The sequence below is a fragment of the Syngnathus floridae genome, chromosome 4 (genome assembly GCF_059516105.1).
Source record: "Syngnathus floridae isolate MCC-2025c chromosome 4, RoL_Sflo_1.0, whole genome shotgun sequence".
In the NCBI taxonomy this organism is placed as follows: domain Eukaryota; kingdom Metazoa; phylum Chordata; class Actinopteri; order Syngnathiformes; family Syngnathidae; genus Syngnathus; species Syngnathus floridae.
In genome coordinates, this window is record NC_142416.1 from 3676922 (window position 1) to 3704831 (window position 27910).

Genomic DNA, 27910 nt, shown 5'->3' on the forward strand with positions numbered 1-27910 from the left:
TCAACAATGATTTCCTTGGTCTTATTGACGTTCAGCAGGAGGTTGTTGTCCCTGCACCACGTGGTCAGAAGGTCAACTTCCGACCTGTACCGAGTCTCGTCGCCCTTCGTGATGAGACCCACCAGAGTCGTGTCGTCAGCAAACTGGAAAGGGTCAATGGTGGGGGGGAGAACGGACTTGATGTGCTCCATGACCAGCCGCTCAAAGCACTTCATGATGATGGGCGTCAGTGCCACAGGGCGGTAGTCATTGAAGCAGGACGGTGCGGGTTTCTTCGGCACAGGAACGATGGTGGCAGCCTTGAAACACGAGGGGACGATGGCCTGCTGCAGGGAAACGTTAAAGATGTCCGTGAAGACACCCGACAGCTCCCCAGCGCAGTCCTTCAGCGCTCGACCCGGGATGTTGTCAGGGCCCGCCGCCTTACGGGTGTCAATAGCGGCAAGCGCCCTCCTCACACCGTCGGCAGAGAGGCGCAGGGGCTGCTCGTGTGGGGGGGGAGTGGTCTTCAGCGGGCAAGTGCTGTTCTGGGCGTCGAAGATGGTCTGAATGCCCCGCCAAAGGCTACGTGCGTCCTTGCTGTCCTTGAAGTGGGTGGAGACCTTGCACGAGAACGCCTCCTTCGCTTCTTTGATGCCTCGGGACAGGTCAGCCCTCGCTGTCCTCAAGCCAGCCTCATCCCCCGCTCTGAAAGCCTTGTCCCTGGCCCTCAACAGTCTGAGGACAGCCCCCGTCAGCCACGGCTTCCAGTTCGCGCGAGTGACGACGGATTTCGAGCAAGTCACATCATCGATGCACTTCGTGATGTAAGAGGTAACAGAGTCAGTATACTCCTCTATGTCCGTCCAATCGTTGTAGGTGGCTGCCTGCTTAAACAAGTCCCAGTCAGTGGTGTCGAAGCAGTCACGAAGTGCATCGGAGGCACCCTCAGGCCACACTCGAACCTGCCTCCGAACCGGCCTGGATGCCTTTACCAATTGTCTGTATGCGGGCAAAAGCAAAACGGTGAGATGGTCAGAAAGCCCCAGATGGGGGAGGGGGGATGGCCTTGAAAGCTCCCTTTTGCGCTGAGTAGACCAGGTCCAGGAAGCTGTCTCCACGTGTCGGAAAAGGAACATGCTGGTGAAGCCTCGGGAAAACAGACTTCAGGTTGGCATATAGTAAAAAAGGGTAAGAGGCGAGAGGTGTAAAATGCTGTTTGGTGGAAAAGTCGAGTGATCAGTTCTCGTTGTTCCAAAATCCGAATTCTGTTTAAAAGAACAGGCTGGCCTAAAGAATGGAGATGACGACGCTCTAAAAATGGCTCCTCTCTCCTGCACTGAGGTCTGCATCTCCTAGCCTGTCTTTAAGCTTAAAATTTGACTAAATCCAATTTGAAGATAGTATAAATTCCTTTTAACGGACCTTGGGTTAATCTCAGAAAGAATGAAATCTATCTTTGTCTAATCGGCGTTCTCGACTCACAGCAGTAGCCTGCAGGGCCATACCCCTGACGGAGAAAGCCCACGAGAGAGAGTGATGCTCTTTGTCCGAACAAACCTTTTATACCAGTCCAGTTCGTGGGTACTATGCCTGCTTGGTTATGTACCAGGTTTTTTCCATGACGTCATACATTGGCCTCAGATGACCAAAATGCTTCCAGAATAGACTGCACCTGCACCTCGTGCAGTAAGGAAACAACAAACTGTACTGCAGCAACTTTGTAATGGTCAAACATGATTGCATTGTTAAAAATAAATAAACCTACAGTATTATACTCACCTTCAAGTCCTTGAACAACACATTGACATCTCCCAGATGGTTGATGAGACATCAGATGACCACCAGGTGTCTGTTGAATGAGGAATTGACTCTGTAGAAGAGAAAGTCTTTCAACAACTAATAAAATACACTACTACACATTCAAACAGAGCAATTGTTTTTTTTGGGGGAAAAGCTTTAATATCTTCACATAACTGGAGTAGAACACTCATTCGTGCCCAGTGTCTCTCCCCTGCAGCACCTTTCTTTGCTTGAAGTGCATACGTAGGGCACCCTATGTCTTGAAGGAGCAAGGACATCTTAAATGAAGGCAATGGCTATGACCATTGTACCATGCTTGACCCGATAATGCTTGAGAAGCTCACCTTTTAAAGAATCCTCAAATGTGCGGCCCTTACATCGCCATGCATGAGCCGGCACCTTAAAAAGGATGATAAACGGTGTTACGATATGAAACAAAAACATTGATTTAAATTTTTGGACCAGATTCATTATAATTATATAAAATTATTTCATTTCATTGTTGTAAAGTCTACAACTATATTAGAAAACATACACACACAAGAAGATAACATTATTACTTAAAATTAGTATTCATTGAGTTTAGCTTTCATGCAATACAGGGAAAAAGTTGCCTTTTTCAAAATTTTAAACACCTAATCCTTCTCTATATATTATAAATACCATTTACCTTGTCTGATATTATGTCTTCGTTAACTATCACTCTACTAGCCTGCAATTCGAATTGATATTCAAGATTCAAGAAGTTTATTGGCCATGTTAGGGCATGCCAAAGAAGGAATTTGACTCCGATAGGTCACAGCCTCTGTTCAACCTTTAGGTGACTAACAACATTCAGGATGTGTGAAAATTGACAATTATTCTCAAAAATCCCCTGATCTTAAACTCCCAGGAGGGCAAGGAAAACTCAAAACTCCTACTAGGGGAAATGAGAAACCTTGAGAAGAGACCACAGATGGGAGGATCCCTCTTCCAGGATGATCAGGCTGCAATGGATGCAGAGAGGACACATAGTACACGTAATATAGACAATTCAAGGATAAAGCGTCGAGAGCAAGAGTTTATTGCACAGCAATGACTCTGAGACTCGATGAGTGGTGTGAGTTCATCAGAGCGACAGCCTGGGGGAAGAAGCTGTGTCTGTGTCTGCTGGTTTTGGCGTACGGCAATTTGTAACGCGGTCCGGAGGGGAGTAGTTCGAACAGACTGTGACCTGGGTGAGAAGGGTTTGTAGAGATGTTACTTGCACGTTTACTGGTACTGTACAGGTCTTGGATAGATGTGAGATTGGTCCCGATTATCTTTTCCGCAGTTCTGATTGTCCGTTGCAGTCTGTGCTTGTCTTGTTTGATGGCCGATCCAAACCGTACAGTAATGGAGGTGCAGAGGATAAACTGGGTGATGGCAGTATAGAAGGTCTTCAGCAGCTCCTGTGGCAAGTTGAACTTACTGAGCTGTCTCAGAAAGTACAGCCTCTGCTGGGCCTTCCTCCGGGAAGAGTCTATGTGTTCGGTCCATTTCAGGTCCCGAGCGATTGTGGATCCCAGGAACTTGAAGGTGTCTGTGGAGGGAATAGCATTAGTGAGGATAGTGAGAGGTGGAAGTGGTGAAGGGTCTCTCCTGAAGTCCACTGTCATCTCCACGGTCTTGAGTGGGTTCAGCTCCAGGTGGTTTTGGCTGCACCAGTGGACCAGCCGCTCCACCTCCTGTCTGTACGCAGTCTCGTCACCATCCCGGATCAGTCCGTTGAGAATGATGTCGTCCGCATACTTCAGGAGCTTCACAAAGAGTCGCCTGAGGAGCAATCATTGCTGTAGAGAGAGAAGAGCAGTGGGGAGAGGATGCACCCCTGGGGGACGCCAGTGTTGGTGGTCCGGGTGTCTGATGTGATGGTCCCGAGCCTCACATACTGTCTCCTGTTGGTCAGGAAGGTGGTCATCCACTGACAGGTGGAGGCAGGCAGCGCGAGCTGGATGAGCTTCTGGTGGAGGTCAGGAGCTATGGTATTGAACACCGCGCTGAAGTCCACAAACAGGATCCTGGCATACGTCCCTGGGGTGTCTAGGTGTTGCAGGATGCAGTACAGTCCCATGTTGACCACATCATCCACCGACCTGTTTGCCCGGTAGGCAAACTGCAGGGGGCCGAGCAGGGCCCATAATGTCCTTCAGGTTGTTCGACACCATCCTCTCAAAGGATTTCATGACCACAGATGTCAGGACGACAGGTCTGTCATCATTCAATCCTGTAATGGCGGGCTTCTTGGCCACCGGTAGAATGGTGGAGCTCTTGAAGCACGAGGGAACCTCACACAGCTCCAGGGATCGGTTGAAGATCCGTGCAAAGGTGGGTGCCAGTTCTTCAGCACAGACTTTCAGGCAGGAAGGGGACACGCCGTCTGGGCCTGGTGCCTTCCTGACCTTTTGTCTCCGGAACATCTGACACACCTCCTCCTCGCGGACCTGGAGTGCAGGCGGGGCTTCTGAAAGAGAGAGAGTAGGTGATAACGACGATGGAGGTGTGGACAGAGGGGTTGTGGGTGGAGGTGTGTATGTTGATTGTACTGCAGGAGGTCCTGTTGTGTGGGTGGACCATTCGAACCTGCAGTAAAACCTGTTGAGCTGGTTTGCATGCCTTGAGTTCTCTACAGGATGGGGGGTTGGTTTCTTGAAGCCCGTGATGCTCTGCAGGCCTTTCCACACTGTTGAGGGATCAGGATTGGCAGCGAGGTGTCTCCTCAGGCTCTTCCCATAACACCTCTTGGCATTCCTAATGTCTCAGTTCAGTGTGTTCCTGGCCTGCCTGAACAGGTCACGGTCCCCACTCCTGTAGGCCTCCTCCTTGGCTTTGCGCAGCACCCTGAGGTTTGATGTAAACCAAGGTTTGTTATTGTTGTATGCGCAGAAGGTCTTAGTCTGCACACACAAGTCCTCACAAAAGCTAATGTATGATTTCACAGTATCGGTGAGTTCATGCAGGTCTGAAGCTACAGCTTCAAAAACACCCCAATTGGTGCAGTCAAAGCAGGCCTGGAGGTCCTGCTTTGACTCCACTGTCCATTTCCTCACAGTCCTCACCACAGGCTTAGAAGTTTTTAATTTCTGCCTGTAGGTTGGGATCAGATGAACTAGACAGTGGTCCAAGAGTCCTAAAGCTGCACGGGGCACAGAGCGGCACAGAGCGGTACAGAGCCGTATCCTAACTCTGAAAAATTATGAACTTTTGCCCAAACATCCTAACAATAATTACATCTATTGTAGAAGTACAGTACAGAGAGTCACTTAAAATGTAGACCTACACAGTCAGGAAAACCGCGTGCAACTGCTACACTGCCAGTGAAGTTGTTTTGGCCAAACATCTCTGTCTGGTCAGCGGTGTTCTCTGTCCACAGCACTTACTGTCGCATGTCATGCCTGAGCATGGCCATACGATCATCTTTGTTCGGTCGGCGGTGTTCTCTCTACGGAGCACTAACTTGGCAGACTCACATGCCTTGGCATGTTGTGTCGCGCTTAATTACAAATAAATTAGTCCCATTTTAGTGGGAGTTGAAGTTCTTTCTGGCAGGGGATTCTGCCAGACATTCCCAGCAGACCCTCACAGTATGTTTAGGTTTGCCAAGTCAGACAGGCATCTGTGTCTAAAACATGTGGTCGCAAGTCCAATGACACGACTACAAAGTCGATCATCGAACTGCGGCCTAGGGTGTCCTGGTGCAAGGTGCACACATGGACACCTTTATGCTTGAACATGGTGTTCATTATGGACAATTCATGTCGAGCACAGAAGTCCAGTAATAGAACACCGCTCGGGTTCTGAGTGTGGGGGCTGTTCCTCCCAATCACGCCCTTCCAGGTCTCACTGTCATTGCCCACGTGAGCATTTAAGTCACCCAGCAGAATGATGGATTCCTCAGAATGAGCGCTCTCCAGCACTTCTTCCTAGGGTGGGTACTCGGAGCTGCTGTTTCGTGCATAGACACAAACAACAGTCAGGACCCGTCCCCCCACCCCACTTCCATGGCAATATTTGACACAATTAGAAGAAATAGCTAACTCTATTGACAGTAACAAACACTGCCGGGATATTCATTGACTTAAAAAAAAGCTTTTGTTACCATGGATATCAATATTTTACCCAATAAACCAGAACAATTTGGTATTAGAGGATTTGCTTTGAACTCGGTCAAAAGTTATTTAAGTAACAGCAGTTTGTGAAAATCTTCAGGTTTAAACATTTCCCAAATATTTCCTAAATATGCACATTAGCGTTTGAACAACGTTGTGTAATTGTGCATTTATTTTTATTGTATTTTGTATTGGATATGAAGTTTACCGTAGATAAAGTTTGTTAACAGGTTTGACATTCCCGTTAGCACAGCTCCATCTAGTGTATATAACCCCAGTCAACCCCAGTTTGATGCAGTAGCTTCTATTCTATACGCCTTTTAATCCGGTGCGCCCTATATATGAAAATATTGCTAAAATAAAACATGGAGTGAAGGTGGGCTACAGTGTGCCTTATCGTGCAGAAAAAAACGGTTTCACAAATTCACCATCTTTATTACTCGTAGTTCAAAGAACTCAAGTATTCCAAAATGGTCAAAATGTTCCGTTGTTGGATGCAGTAATCCACACAACTCATTACACTGTCCCCCAGCATCAGAACCTCAAAGTAGTGCCTGGTGAAGTTTCATTTTTCAGGACGAAGTTCCCACATCTGTGGGCATAGTCCTGCTTGTCTGTGCAAAGCACTTTAAGGACGAGCGCTTCAGAAATTTCTTGTCAATATAGAGAAGGATTTGCTGAAAAACTTCATTTTATTGAGGGTTCGGTTCTTTCGTTCTATGGAAATGACGGACAGAGTAAAGCAGGAAGCTTGAGATGACCCAAAAATAATAAACTGGATTTCACTTTCATTACCGGCGGTAAGGGATGCCGTCAAGCTGAAGAAGGAGTCCTATCGGGCCGTTTTGGCCTGCGGGACTCCGGAGGCAGCTGACAGGTACCGGATGGCCAAGCGGAACGCGGCTTCGGCGGTTGCTGAGGCAAAAACCCGGGCGTGGGAGGAGTTCGGTGAGGCCATGGAGAATGACTTTCGGACGGCTTCGAGGAAATTCTGGTCCACCATCCGGCGTCTCAGGAGGGGGAAGCAGTGCAACGTCAACACTGTTTACAGTGGGGATGGCGTGCTGCTGACCTCGACCCGGGACGTCGTGAGTCGGTGGGGAGAATACTTCGAAGACCTCCTCAATTCCACCTACACGCCTTCCATTGAGGAAGCAGGGCCTGGAGACTCTGAGGCGGATTCTCCAATCTCTGGGGTCGAAGTCACTGAGGTAGTCAAAAAACTCCTCGGTGGCAAGGCCCCGGGGGTGGATGAGATCCGCCCGGAGTTCTTAAAGGCTCTGGATGTTGTGGGGCTGTCATGGCTGACACGCCTCTACAACGTTGCGTGGACATCGGGGACAGTGCCTCTGGATTGGCAGACTGGGGTGGTGGTCCCCCTCTTTAAGAAGGGGGACCGGAGGGTGTGTTCCAATTACAGGGGAATCACACTCCTCAGCCTCCCTGGTAAGGTCTATTCAGGGGTGTTGGAGAGGAGGGTCCGTCGGGAGGTCGAACCTCGGATTCAGGAGGAGCAGTGTGGCTTTCGTCCTGGCCGTGGAACAGTGGACCAGCTCTACACCCTCGGCAGGATCCTCGAGGGTGCATGGGAGTTCGCCCAACCAGTCCACATGTGTTTTGTGGACTTGGAGAAGGCGTTCGACCGTGTCCCTCGGGAGGTTCTGTGGAGGGTGCTTCGGGAGTACGGGGTGCCGAGCCAACTGATAAGGGCGGTTCGGTCCCTGTATCACCGATGCCAGAGTCTGGTCCGCATTTCCGGCAGTAAGACGGTTTCGTTCCCAGTGAGGGTTGGACTCCGCCAAGGCTGCCCTTTGTCACCGATTCTGTTCATAATTTTTATGGACAGAATTTCTAGGCGCAGCCGAGGCGTTGAGGGGGTCCGGTTTGGGGACCTCAGCATCGCGTCTCTGCTTTTTGCAGATGACGTGGTGCTGTTGGCTTCTTCAGGCCGTGATCTCCAGCTCTCGCTGGAACGATTCGCAGCCGAGTGTGAAGCGGTCGGGATGAGGGTCAGCACCTCCAAATCGGAGTCCATGGTCCTCGATCGGAAAAGGGTGGAATGCCCTCTCCGGATCGGGGATGAGATCCTGCCCCAAGTGGAGGAGTTCAAGTATCTTGGAGTCTTGTTCACGAGTGAGGGGAGGATGGAGCGTGAGATCGACAGGCGGATCGGTGCAGCGTCGGCAGTAATGCGGACCCTGTACCGGTCCGTTGTGGTGAAGAGAGAGCTGAGCCAAAAGGCAAAGCTCTCAATTTACCGGTCGATTTACGCTCCTACCCTCACCTATGGTCACGAGCTATGGGTCGTGACCGAAAGAACGAGATCTCGGATACAAGCGGCCGAAATGAGTTTTCTCCGCAGGATGTCCGGGCTCTCCCTTAGAGATAGGGTGAGAAGCTCGGTCATCCGGGAGAGACTCGGAGTAGAGTCGCTACTCCTCCACGTTGAGAGGAGCCAGATGAGGTGGCTCGGGCATCTTATCAGGATGCCTCCTGGACGCCTCCCTGGGGAGGTGTTCCGGGCATGTCCCACCGGTAGGAGACCCCGGGGACGACCCAGGACGCGCTGGAGAGACTATGTCTCTCAGCTGGCCTGGGAACGCCTTGGGATCCCCCGGGATGAGCTGGATGAAGTGGCTGGGGAGAGGGAAGTCTGGGAGTCCCTCCTAAAGCTGCTGCCCCCGCGACCCGACCCCGGATAAGCGGAAGAAGATGGATGGATGGATGGATGGATGGATGGATTTCACTTTCATATAATTGCATGTGCTCATTTACAAGACGTGTTCATAAATATTGTGAGGGGATTTATTTTATTACGTGTTAAAATTACAGTACAGTCTACTGCTGTTGAGATCTTTTAATCAATCAAAAGGTTTGCAGCGCAAGTAAACTCTACCTCGGCTAAAAAAACACAAATATGTCCGACCGGGAAAGAGAGGCGCACATCTTGCAGCCTGGAGGGAGTGGGGTGTGAAGTATAGTGATCCCTCACCACTTCGCACTTCACCTATTGTTTGCTCTGTGCATCGATGTTTTTTATGAAAACAAATATGGCGGATATGCATAGCAGCTTTCTGCGGCTTCACTTGGAGCACGGGGCTTTGTCTGCTTTACAGCACACTATTGGCTGGTAGAGGAGACGAGACCAATGGGAACATTTTGATCTGTATCCTTGCCGCTGATTGGCTTAGAGCTGCATGAGCAGTTCTAACCACGCTTTATGTCAGCCTCCCACTACGTAGCCACTCTTCCACTTCGCTTACGTCCGCAGAATCAGCAGCATCTCTGATTTGTGCTTTGTTTTGTCAAGAATGAGGCAGGACAACCAAATGCATCACGGGCTCTTTAGTTTAAAGGTGACAAGGAGGGCTGGAATGCCGGCAGGTTTATGAGGCAAGCTGACAAGTCGGTCAGTGAGTGCGCGTCATGTGCCATCAAAGCAGACGAGCATAGCACCTGCGTGAAGCTTGCCCCCCCACCGACGCAAAATTTAAGGAAAATAGTCTGATTCGTTTGTGCTTCGTTTGTGCTGGTTTGTGCAGTAAAAATTATCGTTTGTGCTGCTATGGTTTTTTAGTTATGAACAATTATTTTATAGGTCATCCAGAGTTCACCCAGCCCCCCCCCTTTCCCCCCAAATGGACCCAAAATGGTACCGTTCGTTTGTGCTTCGTTTGTGCTGGTTTATGCAGCAAAAAATTTCGTTTGTGCTGCTTTCGTTTCGGAGATATTACACATTTATTTTATAGCGATGACGTCATCCAGCCCCCCCTTTTCCTCCAAATGGACCCAAATTGGTACCGTTCGTTTGGATATGCGCGCTCCCTTGAACCAGCGTGAGGTCGTGTCAGCCAGCACGGTAAGAGCGGAGCGGAACCGCGGATTTTCACCTATCGCGAGGGTTCTTGGAACCAATTATTGGCAATAAATGAGGGATCACTGTCTTGTTTGCATTTAAAGAGACCGCACCTAAACGACTTCCTCTGAGCCGCTCCTCAGAACAAGGGGAAAAGTGGGGCTTGTGATGCTGTGATGACAAATTCAGACAAAAACTTTGCTGTTCCACTTCATATAGACCACAACTGAATGACTAAAATGTAAAAAGGATTAATAGCCATAATACGCCAACTTCAAATCACAGATACTCTAATTCAAGGATCTTGTAGATTATCAAATTGCTCAAATTATGTTCAAAGAGCGGCAAAACCCCTTTCCTAAAAACATTCAAAAGCATTTTCACCAACAACAGTGGTTAGAAACTCAGGGATAATGAGGGTAAATTTACTGTACCCAAATACAGGTCAATGAACAGCTTTTGGATCTTCATTGCAGGTGTTAAACTCTGGAAAAATCTGAGTCCTATTCTTGAAACAATGTTCAAGCACGATGACGTTTGGAAGATCAATTTAACAGGAGTTAAATGCCAACTTTGAAAAATACAGAACTATCTTTAGACATTGGACAACCTTATCGTCACTACAATATCGAAAACGTGGATCAAACGTGTATCGAAGAAAATACAGAGTGTTGCGTTTTGTTCAAGATGTCCGTCGTTGAGCAAGAAAACAAAGATGTGGAGGAATAGTTGGTTCTTTATTTGCAAGATCTTGGGTTGCTTCACGGCAGTTAGTACAAATGCACTTCAGCAGATGAAAACAACAATTCATAGTTCCGGTCATAATGCTTTTATAGTGTCCACAGGCAGGAATAAGAAAGAGGAGAACAAACAGGGAGGAGAAAATGAGGAAAAAACATATTCTCATAAGGCAGGCACTTGCTCTATTATCACCTGAATGTTTTGTATCAATGTGTCATAAAGTTAATAAACTTTGCCTTATGTGTAATGAAAAAGTTACCAAGCTCTGTGTGCTGTGTCAGTGTTCTGATTAAATAACTGTGTATAACGTATTAGGAGTATTCACACATTGATTGACATGGTAAAATATATAAATTAATAGGAATATGTACTCATTGATTGACATAAGTAAAACAGTACAACAATATAAAAAGTATATAAGTTTGTCTAAACTAACAAAAATATGTTGTTGCTCTCTTCAAGAGTCAACAAGTTCACAGATGCAAGAGCAACAAAACAGGTGGTGGACCTAAATCTATTTCAAAAACACAGTTTTGACACACTACTGAGTATGTCAATGATGATTGAAAATGTATGTGAGTTTGTTACAGCCGAAATCAGCCTTTTTCTATCTGTGACTATAAAATCAAACGACACACGCACCCTACAGAAGTTCTGTATTGAAGAAGAAAATCAATAGCCAATGTCAAGTGACCCACACTTTTGTGGGGTTAAACTGCAGCTCCCCACTTGAAAGGCGCTTGGACAAAAGGATTTGAACTGGACTTCACTCAGTGATCATGACTGGTTTTTTCCTTGTCTTTGGTTTATTTTCATCTTCAGCCAAACACAGTCAACACAGCCAACACAGCCAACACAGGTGAAAAACCTTAAAATAAACACAAATAGATGGTCAAACTCTAAACCATGATCAAGCAATACAACCCAAAATCAAATACTTAATTTTTAAATACTAAGACAGGATGAAGCCAAACAGCTTTCAACCCGGTAAGTACACACAAACATTTTTCCCGATTTCTTTTTTAGCTTTTACTTTTTTAAATTACACCACATAATTTACCACGATTTCACCATAATGTTTAGTATGATCCTAACCCATATCAATTTTACATATTTATTTCCAAAGCCACCCAGATGCGGGCTGTAGCCTCATGTTCAAATGTCCAGAGGCTCACCGGCTCCTTCTTTTGCTTCGTTTTCCAAGCTTTCCGCTGCAGTCCTGCCCTTTGGAAATGCTGCCTTGTCCAAATCATGGCAGGGTACCATGAGCTCCACCACTCTCCCTCTTAATTAACCCCACCTGGTGCTCTCAACAGCCTGCCTCCTTCTGTGTGGCTGAGACACACCCAGGCAGAGAGGGTGCGGCTTGCAACTCGTCTCAACAGCCAAACTGGGGACACACACACAAAATCTATTCAGACTTGGACAAAATAGCTTTGGGCTTAGAAGACTGTTGATATTTGAACACCTGCAAATAAGCAGGAGCTACACGCTACCAGTGGCTGGTGCCAATTACCGGAACATAAATCTCTTTATAATGTCTATAATACAGGCTGGTTCCTATGCTACTGATGTGTGCAATTGTTGTTACAAAACCTGTTAGGGTTTACAGATTATCTTCATCGTATGATTATGTTGGAATGTAGACTAAAATTATTAACTTTGTTTAAACCTTTTACTTTCCCTTGACTCTGAAAAGTTTAACCATTCAGTTGTTGAAACGAGTGAGCACCACTCTAACAAAACTCTTCAACACTGTCGTCAAATGCCCGTACCAGAATATATAAAAAATATTGTGGATTGTTGAATAATACATGAACGAGTTGGAGTCTTGAGGGCGGATCGGGAGCACATTTCATAGCGGCAGGAACAGGCACTTGCCCAACTGTATCATAAGCTATGGAACTCCTAAGCTGGGTCAGTGAAATTGACCAGATCAGACTCGACGTTGACCCTCATGGGGTTGCACTTGTAAAATAAGTTGAAAGGAACGATGCCTGCCGCCTTTAGCAACGAGGGACTTCCAGCCTTGGAAAGCAACCTGAGGGCTGTGAGCAGAGAGGCCAGATGATGGAAACGCTCCATCTTGAGATGTCTGAACTCAATAAGAAAATGATCAAGTGACAGGAGGCCAGCATGGGAGACTATTAGCTCCTCCCATGTCCCAAAAACATGCTTGATAGGCTGATTGAGCACTCCAAATTGACCCTAGGTGTGTGTGCAAGTGCCGGTGGCTGTTCGTGTCTGTCTGCCCTGCTATTGGCTAGCAACCAGTTCAGGGTGTCCCCTGCCTACTGCCCGATGACTTCTGGGATAGGCTCCAGCATACCCGCGAACCATGTGGGTACAAGCAGGATGGATGGATGGATGGATGGAATTGGGTGTGATTGATTGATTGATTGATTGATCGATTGATACTTTATGGATGGGGGGTGAATTCAGGTTCCCAGCAGCATTCATACCACAAAGCTGGTATATAAAAGACACACAGATGATAGCACAACTCAATAGGCTCCTATAAAAGGCTGCGACACACAACGGCACCACAAAGAAAGCCAATAAGTGTGAAAGGTAAAAGCCATCAAAGCAACAAGACAAGAACAAAGGAAAAAAGTAACAGCGGGCCAGCTGGTGAGAGGCCTAAATATTGTAAATGGTCCCGCCAACCAGCCCCCCTCAATACCATAAGAACACCCCAAAAACATACAAAATAGCCTCCACGGGGTCCATAAACAGGTGTAAGGGCAGTCAAGTCCAATAGTGCCCAATGGACCGTGGTTGTGAATCGTTAAAACATCACAAAACAGGCAAGAATCAATAATGTCTGTGTGAAAGAGTGAGGGACAGCTCTTACTATAGCAAGTCTGACTAAGGAGGGGCGGTCCCTATGTGTAACTGGCCAATCCACAGTGTTAAGGTGTGACGACATGAGTAATTAACCAAGATGTACCTTCAGCAGAAATTCAGACAATGACAAACTGTACTGCTTTGATCCTTATACGCTGCAAAAATGCATCATTAATCACGGTTTCTCATCTAAAATGAATATTTGAGCCTTAGTAAACACCGTGAAATAAAATCTGGAATTCTGAACTGTTGTCTCATATTCATCTTTCAATCTGAAACCCAAATGTATTCACTATAAACGTGACAAAAGGAAGTCTATTATGCACCCAAACACAATATGACAAGAATAATCCTTTACCAAATTGTGACAGTCAATGAGTAATGGAATCATTTTAAATTCCAAGTTAAGAGGCCATGAATTAAAATATGCAATTTTGCTTTCAATATTTCTTTTTCTCAGGCAAGAACATCGTTGCAAGAGCTTCAAATGGTTCATGGAGGAAATAGCTTATGACATCCCATTACACTATCCCCTGCCTGCAAAAAATATTGAATGGGGAGAGGTGAGTAAATGAAACAGCACATCAGACAAATACGGTTCATGAGCATTAAGTCTAACCTATTTACATGCATATGTGTTTGTGGTAAGATTCGTGGCTTTGAGACGGGTTACTGTATTGACAGTATGGGACATACAAATGGAGGCAATATTGAAACTGGACCATGCCACAGAATGGGTGGCAATCAGGTAAGTAAAACATCACAGTAGTTCAAAATCATGCTGTCTATTTATGCCCTGTAGTCAATATTAATGAAATTAAAAATCCACATTTGGTCACATGTTTGCAATCATGCAATGATTCTAAAATAAACAAGTCATCTATTAACAAGAGACAAAGGCAAAAATCTTAAAGCAAGACCCTTTTTTTTTCCAAACCCTTACAAAATATAATCTGTCACTGACGAACATTTATTTATTGCGAAAAAAGGCAAAGCCTGTATGTTTTGCCCCATATTTTTTTATTCAAAATACCACCTTGCTTGCTTTCAGAAAGAAAAGAAAAGAAAAACTAGAGCTGCAAGCAGCTATTAACGGCCTTCGCATCACTGGCAATGCTGCAGTACTGTACTGCCACTTTGGCATACTGGCACACTGGAATTGGCATTTTGGGAAAATGAAGTGCAGCAGAATTAGATATTCTTTGATAAAATAAGGCATTCATGGCAAAATACGCGATCAGCTGGCAACCGGTTTAGGGTGTCCCCTGCCTACTGCCCAATGACTAGTGGGATAGGCTCCAGCACGCCCGCGACCCCCGTGGGGACAAGCGGTATAGAGGATGGATGGATGGATGGATGGATGGATGGATGGATGGATGGATGGATGGATGGATGGATGGATGGATGGATGGATGGATGGATGGATGGATGGATGGATGGATGGATGGACGGAGATCTTGATGAAACGTTCAACTGGGGTCATTTTATTACACACACACACACACGCATGCACTATATAGACAGTAGAAACTCAGAACTCGACGCTAATTTGTTCTGGAAGTAGTGTCGAGAAGAAGCGAAGCAGTTGAGTATGGAAGCAATTTGTCTAATTTTGTCTATAACAGTCCATCCATCCATCCATCCATCCATCCATCCATCCATCCATCCATCCATCCATCCATCCATCCATCCATCCATTTTCTATACCCTTTGTCCCCACGGGGGTCGCAGGCATGCCGACGTCATCGGGCAGTAGGCGGAGGACACCCTGAACCAGTTGCCAGCCAATCGCTGGGCACGCAGAGACGAACAACCATCCAATCACACCGAGGGGCAATTTGGAGTGCTCAATTGGCCTGCAAGCATCTTTTTGGGATGTGGGAGGAAACCTGAGTACCCGGAGAAAACCCACGCGGGCACCGGGAGAACATGCAAACTCCACACAGGGAGGGCCAGAGATGGAATCGAACCCACACCCTATTAGTAACTGTGAGGTTAACGTGCTAACTAGTGCGCCACTGTGCTGCATAAAACAGTACCTAAAACCACAAAACAACGAAAATACAACGAAGGCTTGGAGCACAACTAATTCATAACTAACTACATTTAAAAGACAAAAGATGTGAAGGCCATTAAAATCTTGAATATAGCCAAAACCAAGACCAAAAGTTGATCTGATGCCTAGTGTATACCCACCCATGTTAGCTTGCTCCTCGGAACTAACTTAACATGATCACGTTACCAGGCTTCACGCCAACCTCGCAGTAGGGCATTGTGCATTTATGACATGATCAACTTTCTAGACACAAAAGGCATGGGTCCAAGGACTAAACCAACGGTATCACCAATATTGACCTGAATTAATTAATCGGCGATAAAAAAATAAATAAATGTTTTTTTTCTGTGCGGCTTTGCGGCCCAGTATCAAGTGACCCAGGGACCGGTACCGGTCCGCTGCCCGGTGGTAGTTTATATTACATTTATTTGATATATCTAGTCTGACGTCAGTGGCGCACGTAGTTCCGGAGTCAACAGCTATGTTTTTTTTTCTTTTTCTTTTAAGTGACACAAGACGAAGATTCCGATGGATTTAATGATTTGGAGTGACACGGATGGTTCGATAAAATTGTTGTTTATAGTATTGTTATTTGATATATAATTTATATATAGTTATATGGGCCTGTGGAATAATTTGAACTGCAACTGACGACGAGTCCGACGTCAGCGGCGCGCCGCACACGCGCCGTTGTTTACATAAAGTACGAATAATTCGATCGATGGATTTAATGATTTGGAGTAATACAGATGGTTTGATTAAAATTGTTGTTTATATTATACTTATTTGATATATAGTTTACATATTATATGGGCCTGTGGAATAATTTGAACTGCAACTGACGACGAGTCTGACGTTAGCGGCGCGCCGCACATGCGCCGTTGTTGACATAAAGGATGAAGAATTCGATCGATGGATTTAATGATTTGGAGTGACATAGATGGTTTGATAAAATTGTTGTTTATATTGTGGAATAATTTGAACTGCAACTGACGACGAGTCGGACGTCAGCGGCACGCTGTACATGTGGCGTTGTTTACATACAGGACGAAGAATTCGATTGATAGATTCATTGATTTGTAGTGACACAGATGGTTTGATTAAAATTGTTGTTTATATTATACTTATTTGATATATAGTTTACATATTATATGGGCCTGTGGAATAATTTGAACTGCAACTGACGACGAGTCTGACGTTAGCGGCGCGCCGCACATGCGCCGTTGTTGACATAAAGGATGAAGAATTCGATCGATGGATTTAATGATTTGGAGTGACATAGATGGTTTGATAAAATTGTTGTTTATATTGTGGAATAATTTGAACTGCAACTGACGACGAGTCGGACGTCAGCGGCACGCTGTACATGTGGCGTTGTTTACATACAGGACGAAGAATTCGATTGATAGATTCATTGATTTGTAGTGACACAGATGGTTTGATAAAATTGTTGTTTATATTATAGTTATTTGATATATACACTGCTCAAAAAAATTAAAGGAACACTGAAAACACATCAGATTTCAATGGTGAATTTTTTGGGGGGGATATCTATACTGTAATGGACAGTTTAATGTCTCAGGATCAAAAGGAGGCCACATCTTTTGATGGAAATAAAAGTTTTCAGCCTACAGAGGGCTCAGTATACAGACACCCCAAAAATCAAAGTGAAAAAATGATATGGCAGGCTCGTCCATTTTGCCTAAATTCAATTTCTGCAACTCAAAATTCTTTTCAATATCTTGTGTGGCCCCCATGTACTTGTATGCATGCTTGACAACGTCGCGGCATGCTCCTAATGAGACGACGGATGGCGTCTTGTGAGATGTCCTCCCAGATCTGTCTAAGGGCATCAGTGAGCTCCTGTAAAGTCTGAGGAGCAACCTGGCAGCGTATGATGGACTGAAACATTATGTCCCAGAGGTGTTCTATCAGGTTTAAAACAGGTGATCGTGAGGGCCATTCAATTGTGTCAATTCCTTCATCCTCCAGATACTGTCTGCACATTCTTGCCACAATAGGCCGGGCATTGTTGTGGATCAGGAGGAACCCAGGACCTACTTGCACCAGCGTAGGGCCTGACCATGGGTGCAAGGATTTGATCCCGGTACCTTATGGCAGTCAGACTGCCGTTCTCTAGCCTGTAGAGGTATGTTCGTCCCTCCATGGAAATGCCTCCCCAGACCATCACTGACTGGAGATTGTACTGGGAGACACATCAAATCTTCTTGCAACAGCACGCATGGATGTGCCATCCTGGAGGAGTTGGACAATCTGCACAACTGCAGGAGGGTTAACAAATCGCCTCATGCTCCCAGTCGTGATAATAACTCTAGCTAAAGCCAACACTTGTGGGAAAACAGTTAAAAAAGATTAAGAGGGAGGATCTTGAAATGGCCTCCACCTGCAAAATCAGTCCTGTTTTGGGGACCATCTCGTTGTTGCCCCTCTAGTGCACCTGTTGTTAATTCCATCAACACCAATGCAGCTGAAACTGATTAACAACCCCCTCTGCCACATACCTGACCAAAACCTTATCAGAAAAGTCTAATTGAATTCATGCCATACCCTGATAAAAAAAAACTGTTCCTTTAAATTTTTTGAGCAGTGTAGTTTACATATTGTTATATGGGCCTGTGGAATCATTTGAGCTGCAACTGACGATGAGTCCGACGTCAGTGGCGCGCCGCACACACGGTGTTGTTTGCAGAAAGGATGAAGAATCCATCGATTGATTCAATGATTTGGAGTGACACGGATGGTTTGATAAATGTATTATTTATGTTATAGTTATTTGAATAACTGTTAATGTTACGTCAGGCCCTTTCACAGCTCCTCGTTTGTTTTTATATTATACAATATACTATATTACAATATGTTGTAATTGTGTCTACCGGATGTGAGTGAACGCTGGCGCGACTTGCTGCCGCTGCTCTCCGGTCATTTTTTATCCTATTTTATATCTGTACGGCGATCTTGAGTGCCTTGAAAGGTACCTTATAAATAAAATGTATTATTATTATTATTATTATTATTATTATTATTATTATGTCACGTTAGCATACCGTATCGTTTAGCTAGGGTTTTTTGGTTCATTTCTGTACTTGGTGTTGAATTTTGTTAAATAAATTTCCCCCAAAATGCGACTTAAACTCCGGTGCGAATTATATATGTTTTCTTCCCTTTTATTGTGCATTTTATGGCTGATGCCACTTGTACTCCAGAGCGACTTTTAGTCCGAAAAATAATCATTTTCTGTATACTGTATTTGCCGGTGTATTGGTCGACCTTTTTCGATCCAAAATCGACCGAAAAAAATCGACCTCAACTTATACACCGAGTCATAAAATTTAACTTCGTATTCATCGCTTCAAATGTGATTGTCAGGTTCAGAATCAGCAAAAGGATCAGCAGACAAAACCAGTGAGGCAGAATGTTGAGTCTTTTCTCGCGAGGAGTGCAATCAGACTTACAGCAGTCCCGAAATACACTAAAAATCTGTTTTACACTCCTCGCTCTTTTTATTTGGAAATGCCCTACCCACAGTGTGAGACGATTAGCCCTTAAGGGGGGGGGGAAAGAGATTGTGGCTTCGTCTCGTAAGAAAAGAAACAAAAAGTAACGCACAAAGTGTTGCGTGCAGATATGGCTATATCAGCAAAACAGTTTAAGCGATATTCTGAGAGATAAAAAGAGAAAGTGACGTTCTTTAAGGAAGATCAGAAGGTTCATGACGCATCGTTTGACGTGTTGTTTTCACGATCTGTTCTGGTGGACGCTGAGCTGTCAGCAGCATCTTGTTTGACACAACCGTCATCTCGCCCCTGACCCAGCCATAATCCTCCTGTTCTGTTGTACAAGATAAGAATAAGCAAGGCAAAGCAGCAAGCATACTGAACAGTAACATTGTGAATAAGTACTCATTAGAGAACGCATGATAACATATATATACAATTTTTCTAACAGTGATGGTAACCAAGGCCGTTTCTCATGCATCTCATTGTGCGTTGCACTTAGAAAATTTGAACCGGGCGGCGTGCGCGAGTGCGCGGCCCGCTGGAAGTCGAATGAGGCGCCGCGAGCACCTCCGCGGTGCTTATAAACAGCCGATCCGCTCGGCGGGGGCTATTTTCGGCCACTTGGCTCGTGCGCACGGCCTCCCGGATGTGCCGGGCGGGTGCGCGAGCTCGCCGGCCGCTGGAAGTCGAATGAGGCGCCGCGAGCACCTCCGCGGTGCTTATAAACAGCCAATCCGCTCGGCGGGGGCTATTTTCGGCCACTTGGCTCGTGCGCACGGCCTCCCGGATGTGCCGGGCGGGTGCGCGAGCTCGCCGGCCGCTGGAAGTCGAATGAGGCGCCGCGAGCACCTCCGCGGTGCTTATAAACAGCCGATCCGCTCGGCGGGGGCTATTTTCGGCCACTTGGCTCGTGCGCACGGCCTCCCGGATGTGCCGGGCGGGTGCGCGAGCTCGCCGGCCGCTGGAAGTCGAATGAGCCGCCGCGACCACCTCCGCGGTGCTTATAAACAGCCGATCCGCTCGGCGGGGGCTATTTTCGGCCACTTGGCTCGTGCGCACGGCCTCCCGGATGTGCCGGGCGGGTGCGCGAGCTCGCCGGCCGCTGGAAGTCCAATGAGGCGCCGCGATCTCCTCCGCGGTGCTTATAAAGTGCCGATCCGCTCGGCTTGGAGCTATTTCCGGCCTCCCGTTGGTGCCGGGCGGCGTGCGCGAGCTCGCCGGCCGCGATCTCCTCCGCGGTGCTTACAAACAGCCGCATGCGCACGGCCTCCCGGAATTTGAACACATTTCGTCAATAAATTTCGCATATTGAATTTTGAAGTTTAATATAATGCAACAATTGAGCTCGACTTATACAAAGGATATATCATAAAATCGCAAATTTCCGTCGAATTTTAGGGGGTCGACTTATACACCGAGTCGACCTGTACACCGGCAAATACGGTAACAATTAAATTTGGTGTTCAAAAAGTCTTTTTTCAAACATGAGTCTTGAAAAAGAGGGGGTCGTCTTATAATCAGGGTCGTCTTATATTTGGGCCAATACGGTACTCCTTGAAATGTGCTCACATACTCGTCATTACGTTTTGGTGCAATGAATGGGTTTTCCGACTGTGTGAGTCGTCATTGAACACACGTTGCGCACAATGTGAGTGAGAACTTAAAAAAAGAAAAGAAAAGGAACCTAGCTTCTAAAGATAGAAATGGACAAACACAATAGTGTGTTCTTCATGTTTTTATTGACAACAATCTGATACTGTCTGCCTCCTAACTTTGCTTGGGAAGGGGGAACCTGTTCTAATTTTCTACACTTCTAAAAAAATACCCCCGAGAAGACAGAAAAAGTCAGACTAATAAATGATTGTATGCTTCCACGAACTCCTTGCAAGGTGCTCACATACTCGTCATTACGTTTTGGTGTAACTAATGTGTTTTCCGACTATTATTTAGATTCTACACGACATGGCAGGTGTGTCAAGCTCATTTTTGTCGCGGGCTGCATCGTAGTCACAGTTTCCTTCATAGGGCCATTATGACTGCCAAATAAATGCATGAACGCCTCATAGTACATATAGTTGTCAAAAGAGAATCTTGTTTGAGCTTCTGCCCTCTGGGAAGAGGTACAGGAGCCTGCGCTTCCGCACCACCAGACTCACCAACAGCTTCATACTCCAGGCTGTTAGGATCCTGAACTCTCCCTCCCTCCTGCGTAACGTCCTGTACTTTTGCGCTATATTCTGACTGTCTGCTGTATGCACACTTGCTCCATTTTCGCTCCTCTTATTTATTATGTTATTTGTTTATTTATTATTTATTCATCGCTCGTATTTATTCATTGTCTGTGCCTTGTTTTTATTTTTTGTGTTGTTTACTTGTATATATATTGTGTACTATGTCTTGTCACCGTGGGATAGTGGGAAACGTAATTTCGATCTCTTTGTATGTCTTGGCATGTGAAGAAATTGAGCTCAGTAGCCTAGTGGTAGAGTGTCCGCCCTGAGACTGAAAAGGGTCATACCAAAAACTATAAAAATGAGACCCATTGCCTCCCTGCTTGGCACTCAGCACTAAGGGCTGGAATTGGGGGGTTAGATCAACTAATGATTCCCGAGCGCGGCACCGCTGCTGCTCACTGCTCCCCTCTCCCCCAGGGGATGGATCAAAATCACACGGGGATGGGTTAAATGCAGTGGACAAATTTCACCACACCCAGATGTGTGTGTGACGATCTTTGGGACTTTAACTTTAACATTAAAGCAGACTTTGACTTTGACTTTTATGCAAAGGAGTGACTCTCACAATGACAAGTTGGAAATTAAGATATGAAATACACGGACACCCAAGTGTGAGCTTTCCAGCCGGGAGAGATGAAAACCACAGATTGTTGGTCAGATCTCTGACGTTTTCATCCCAAACCGGCTTTTTATTTCATGAATTGCACAAGTTAATCAATACAAGAATCAACATGACACGACATGGGGAGAGGACTTCAATCCTCGTCCCATTCAAGAATCAATATGACATGACTTATTATAGGACTTTAATCATAACATATTTGTTTGTTCTTAGCTTTGGTGTATTTTAAGTCTGGTGGGCAGGTCGTACTGACCCCTTCGTTTCATCCTGGAATTGCCATGTACAGGCCACCTTTTCTAAACTAAATTAAGCTTGAATACATGAAACACTAACACGGAATATATAACTTGCGTAAATAAGACGTGATAAAACATATCAAGTACATTACACAACACCTGTTTATATGATTGGAGATATACTTGTTACATTTGAATGTTACATATAATTGATGATCTACTTGAAACGTTTGAATGTTAACATGATTACATATTGTTAGAGTTGTGCTCACTTTAACTTATTTTGCAAGAACCACACGGGAGACAAGCAAGTCCTTTTAGACACCTGCAGGTGGAGAGCTCACCCGTTGAAGGAATGAAGTCTAAACTCTCTCTCCTGTAAGGGCATATTTATTAAGAGAACCAGAGTAGGGGTAAGAGTAGGCTGATTACCGGTTGCATTCCAACATAATCATACGATAAGGATCATCTGAAAAACCCTGACATCTCCCTCCTGTTTTATCATATGATTATGCCACCCTAAACAACAAAGGCAAGCAAGAAAATATAACGAAGAAAGAAGAATAGTAAAAATAAAAAACAACAAACAATGATAGCAACAATTTCCAGTGAAGATGAGGTTTTCCCTCAATACCCCAGATCAAACTTATTGTGTAAGCGAAAAACCTGCTGGCCAGATGTTATTAGCAGGAAAAGTCTCACACGGCCCCTCTGCCTTAGGGGACCAGAATGCTATAAATAAAAAAAGAAAAAGAAAAACACAGAAATAGTGCATCATTGTATCCATTACTTGCGAAGCATTATTGATGGTCAAATCAACAAGTTTCTGTAAAACATGCTCAACAGAACAGCATCTACGCAATCCACGTTTCATTATCATTATCACATCTGTCACATCTAAGAAGTTGTATATGTGCTCATGTTTTCGTCAGCTGATGACGTTCTAGAATCTAGTCTGTAGGTGTGGTCTGTCACTCACACTGGCGCACACACTCGAGTCCAGTTGGCAGGCAGCATCGGACAACTCTTGTGACCACAAAACCATGATCCGTTCTGAACAGGCACGTGCACTCATAGGATGCAGGTGAGGCAGTGCTTCTGAACTTCTGGACGAAGTAGGTCCCGTTCGATGGTGCAGCCATGTTGGGAGTAGAGCCCTTACACCTTGAAAACGGCTCTCTCATCCTGGCACACAGCGGCGATGTCCAAAGCTCCCATCCAGTTTCCTCCGTCTGCAAGTCCAGGGATGGGTCGGCAACACTGATTGTGACAGCTCGGTGTTGATATCCAACTCCTGGATGCCGTGTCCCTGTAAAACAATGCTCTAGACTTTCTTGCTACGTTTAACACAATAATAATGATGAGTAAATCATCAGATACCTCTCGTGCATACACTCCAACAAACGCTAAGTAAATGTGAGATAACTTGCATGAAGTCTACTTAACCAAACATTGAATAAATATGGGATAACTTAAAAACTGTCCCGGTCAACAACAATTCATAAACAGAAACTACAAGGTATAATAGAGAAATAACTTCTCTTTAGCTAGACAAAGAACAAAGGTGTTCTCTTCATAACTAGTGAGGGCCTCTCACAGATAAGACAAGGAAGGGAGTATGAGAACTCCCTAAAGCCTGGCAGATATGTTGGCCTTGAGCGAAGGTATGAGACCTCTGGTTCAGGCCGGCCGGCGCTTCTACAAAACTAATTATTGTAACATTTTTTTCCCACCTGTTTAACACCTATTTGCTCAAATCCACACATCACCGTAACCAACCCCTTTTCTCAACTCTCAGTCGTCGGATCACATTCATGAGGACAAATATGTTTACTCCAAAGGATAAACGTTGTGATGTCATCATTCAGAATCCCACGGATCTGGGAAAAGTCTGGTAACACAGATGCAGGAATTTTGCCATCAACATCATCATGTTGCCGCTCAGACATTAGGCATATCTGAGCCATCTCGTCCTCCATGGGCGATATTACTGTAGTGACGAGACGACTAAACAGAGCACGAAGACATAGTATGCAACATCCATACAAGGTGAGCATAGCAGCAAACACTGCAACTGATGGTAAAATTGAGGACACAAGGGCGTTATACTTCCCAAAAGCAGTCATCCACTTGTAGTGCTCTTTCATCCTCGTTTTGAGGGATCGCAGGCCTGCAATCGCCTCCGTCAGGCTCCCATCAGGGGCGGTGTCGTTCTGGATGAAGGTGCAGCATTGTTTTCCGAACATTGCGCAGACCCCTCCTTTCTCAGACAACAACATATCATGAGCATTGTGGTTCTGGATCGACATTAGGGAAGGCGTGGCTAGCTGTTCATGCACTGCCTCGAGCCCCGCTTGTGTCCGTTTGCCCAATTTCTGCATGTTGTAATGGATGTAATTTATCCTGTCTACGTTCTTGTTCATCGTTCACCAGCAGCAAATGGAGGACTCCAATCCCGCTGCAATTTGGTCATTTAATTCTTATTAATCAGGAACCCCTCTAGGAACTCCAATTGCATCAATTTCGGTCAGATCATCGTCGCCTCTCAAATTTAAAGATATTTTGGTTTTTACCAGCTTTTTTCCCAGATCTTGGCACGTTGATGTATATACAATTTCGCTTGACGACATTCTCTGAAAGCAATGGCTTTTTTTTTTTCTTTTTTCTCTCAATGGATATTATATAGAATGCTGTGTCACACATTTCACAATCCAGTAGACGTGACAGATTTCACACAATCTTTGGTCAATCGCAACGGTACAACATAAATAATCGGTCGCAAATCCATACATATGACATATTCAATTTTTTCTGTCTTTGCAGCTTGGTTCGTCATAAGCAATCAATTGCTTCTTTTTTCAGTTACTCTTATAGTTAGTTACCTGAAACAAATTATCCACATTCATTCTAGATATTCATCCCATTCTTTAACATCTGCAGCGGTTGTTGACACGACATATAAACATCATACTTTCATGGCAGTCCAGATCCGACACAGCAGATCATCCTGCAAAGGTCAAATTGATCTTTTAAATTGATACAATGCAGCATAATTTTCGGGGTGACCTATGTATATAAGTTGCCCACTCATCTCTCCCCTATTCATTATGACTCTTAGTACCCACAAATACCATATTGTTGAAGGTAACAAAATGGCAACAAAGATAGTCACCCAACATGCAATAACGTCATTGTTCCATTTTCTTGTTCCCGGCATTTCTCTAAGAGGTAAGGCTTCTTTTGGCTCACTTTCTGCGATTGAACGTTACCTCAAAAGAAATGACCCTTTTGTAATTTGCTAGGACCACCTCAACTGACCTTTCTGCTATTTTAATGGCAGTTGGTGTAGTTATCAAGATTCAACATGGCCCTTCCCCCTTGGAAGAACACCAGTGTTTCGTTTTCAATGCTCTTAATGAGAACGTGGTTTGTTCTTTTTGCCTTTTAAATATTTTTCTCATGTAATCTGCCAAATTTTAATCATCCTTAGTTTCCCACTTGGATTCAAAACATGGTAATCTATATTGTCGCCCAAACAATTTTTTATACGGGGTTAAACCCACAGTACTTGTCATATTTATGTACAGTTTAACCAGGTCTAAACATTTTTTCCATGATCTTCCAGTTTTTTTTTTCCAAGCACATCTTCACACTTTATACCAGTCCTGTCATGAGAGTTTATTTCTAAAATCCCATATCTCGGTATTATTTCTTTCCATGACGTTTTTGCCACTGTTAAGGCATTCAGTGTTTTTGTTTTTGTTGAAACAAGCTCTACAAATTTTTTTTTGTTTTGTTTTGTTTTGAAAATGTTTTGAATATGAATCAAATCCATATGTTGTATAAAGCTGACTGACCTGCACCACTATCCCTCCTCTTGAGCCATGTGACACGCACCATGGCTCAATATTGCTGCCCATTTGCATAGGTTCTTTGGTAGGATAGGTCTGTCTTCTGTTCATTTATAGATGCCATTCTCTAATCTTGCCCCTCTTTTCATCCATAATTGAATTTCACTCTATGGACTTTGTCGCTGCACATCTTTAAAAATGTTTCAGTGATTTAATCTGCTTCTTGTGTGTATAAAAATTGAAGTGTCTTTTGCGCTGCAGCTTTGTGGTTCTGTCTGCAAGCTCGTTACCTCTTGACACCTTATCAGTCTCGTGTGTGTGTGTGTACTGCACACGTGCATTTAGCTACTTTTTGTGGCAACTGGACTGTTTTCACAACTAGCTTAGCAAGTAAATGGATGGCCTCCCCGAATGGGGAGCGACTCAGCTAGCAAATGATTAGACATTTTCACTTTCTTGTAGTTTCTTTAGTTACTTTTCAATAATTTTCTCATTGTTTATCACAAGAATCTTAGAAATTTGAATACAAATCAAAATGTATGTTTTATTTTACTCAATTGTATGATTTAGAGAATCCATATGTAGTGAAGTGTTGTATTACTACATGTGATTTCATCATCATTTAATTTAACTTTCTTTCTAAAACGCTTCTTAATTTCTCAGTTCACACAGCTTCTACGTGTTACTGGTTCTCCAGTTTTTTCTCTCGTTAATTATCAATCCAAAAGCTACGTTTTCTTTTTAGCATTCAACCTGCTCAAAATCACTCTTTCATCAAAGTCGCTCTACTAATTTTCTATAGTAGTCGCCAACGACTTCAACCTTTCATTCAGGCAATCATTCATCAATGCTCATCATATGCATCTCACACAGTCTCCAAAAAGGAGTCTTCCTAACACATTGGTCCCAATTCATACAAGCACACCAACATTCATATATCATTTTCAACTCAAGTTTCCTGGTAGAACAATCCACCAATTAAAAAAAACTTAACTGAAAAAAACTACTGGCAAATTCATTTGAATTTTTTTTCTTTGTTTTTAAATTTGAAGAGCCCAATCTCTCAGATTTAGTTTACATTTAGAATTTTGTACAATTTTATAACACAACCAATCAATTATTCCTATTAAATGTAGCGTTGCAAAATATTAAATTCACAATTTAGTGTCTGCCAATTCCCGAAAGCATGTTCTGTTGTTTTGTTTACTTCGAATTTCTCATGTGGGCTCGACACTTAACATGCACTAGTGTGGATTAGTTTCTGCTCTCAAACAGATTTCTCTCTTTTCCTCTCATTTTTATCTGTCAAAATTGTTTCTGTTCTGCGGTGTAAATTGAATAGACAACAGTCTAGCAAATTTTATTATACTAAAAGTTTAGCCAATCTTCATCAATTTAACACATACGCACACACACGCACAGCTCTCGCGTGCGGAAGGTAGGTCCCAGCACCAATGATTCGTCACAGGTTGGCCATTTCCTGTGGTCGATCATGAGCTGGTCCCTCCCATGCACACGAGGACAGCACATTCTAATTTTATTTATTTATCTTCTAGAAGCAAGTTGTATTTCTTTACCACTTGATTTGCATATTTTAACTTTAGTGTAACACAATTTGATCTCAAGTCATTTGTAATTGGGCATACAAACAGCATTGTCATACTTCTTGTATGGACAGGAGCTCTAACAATCTAAAAATATTTTTAATAACCTGACAATGACATGTTTTGCTGTCATATGGGAGAGGTTTCCTCCTCTTGACTCCTCTTGCCCCTTGCTTGAGCCGTGGCTTGAGCTGCGGCCTTGCACCTGCTCACAGGGGCCTTATTGTCTCCTGGTCTGACCTCATCAGTTTTCATCTTTCTAGCTTTTGTCTCTTGAATTCGTTCTCATCTCTTTGTGAAGATTTCAACCACACTCTAGCACTTCTACCACTTCTTCCACATTTCAAATTTCCTTGTACTCCATACATTTTCTTCCACTTCAGCATGTATTGCATACAATTAAGAAATATACTCGCCATGAGCTTCTCATCTCAAA

General features: G+C 44.5%; 1 protein-coding gene across 5 annotated transcripts in view; it reads left to right on the forward strand.

Moving 5' to 3' along the window:
• The window catches only part of galnt7 (UDP-N-acetyl-alpha-D-galactosamine: polypeptide N-acetylgalactosaminyltransferase 7), a 288442-nt gene that overhangs the window by 187491 nt on the left and 73041 nt on the right, over nucleotides 1–27910 (forward strand). For 4 of the 5 annotated variants that reach the window (XM_088372323.1, XM_088372324.1, XM_088372321.1 and 1 more), the window contains 2 exons: nucleotides 13814–13916; nucleotides 14003–14101. In XM_088372323.1, the coding sequence (XP_088228449.1) occupies nucleotides 13814–13916; nucleotides 14003–14101 (202 nt within the window). Of the gene's footprint in view, nucleotides 1–13813; nucleotides 13917–14002; nucleotides 14102–15916; nucleotides 18323–27910 lie in introns of those variants that run through there. The other variant, XM_088372325.1, reaches the window with a different exon arrangement.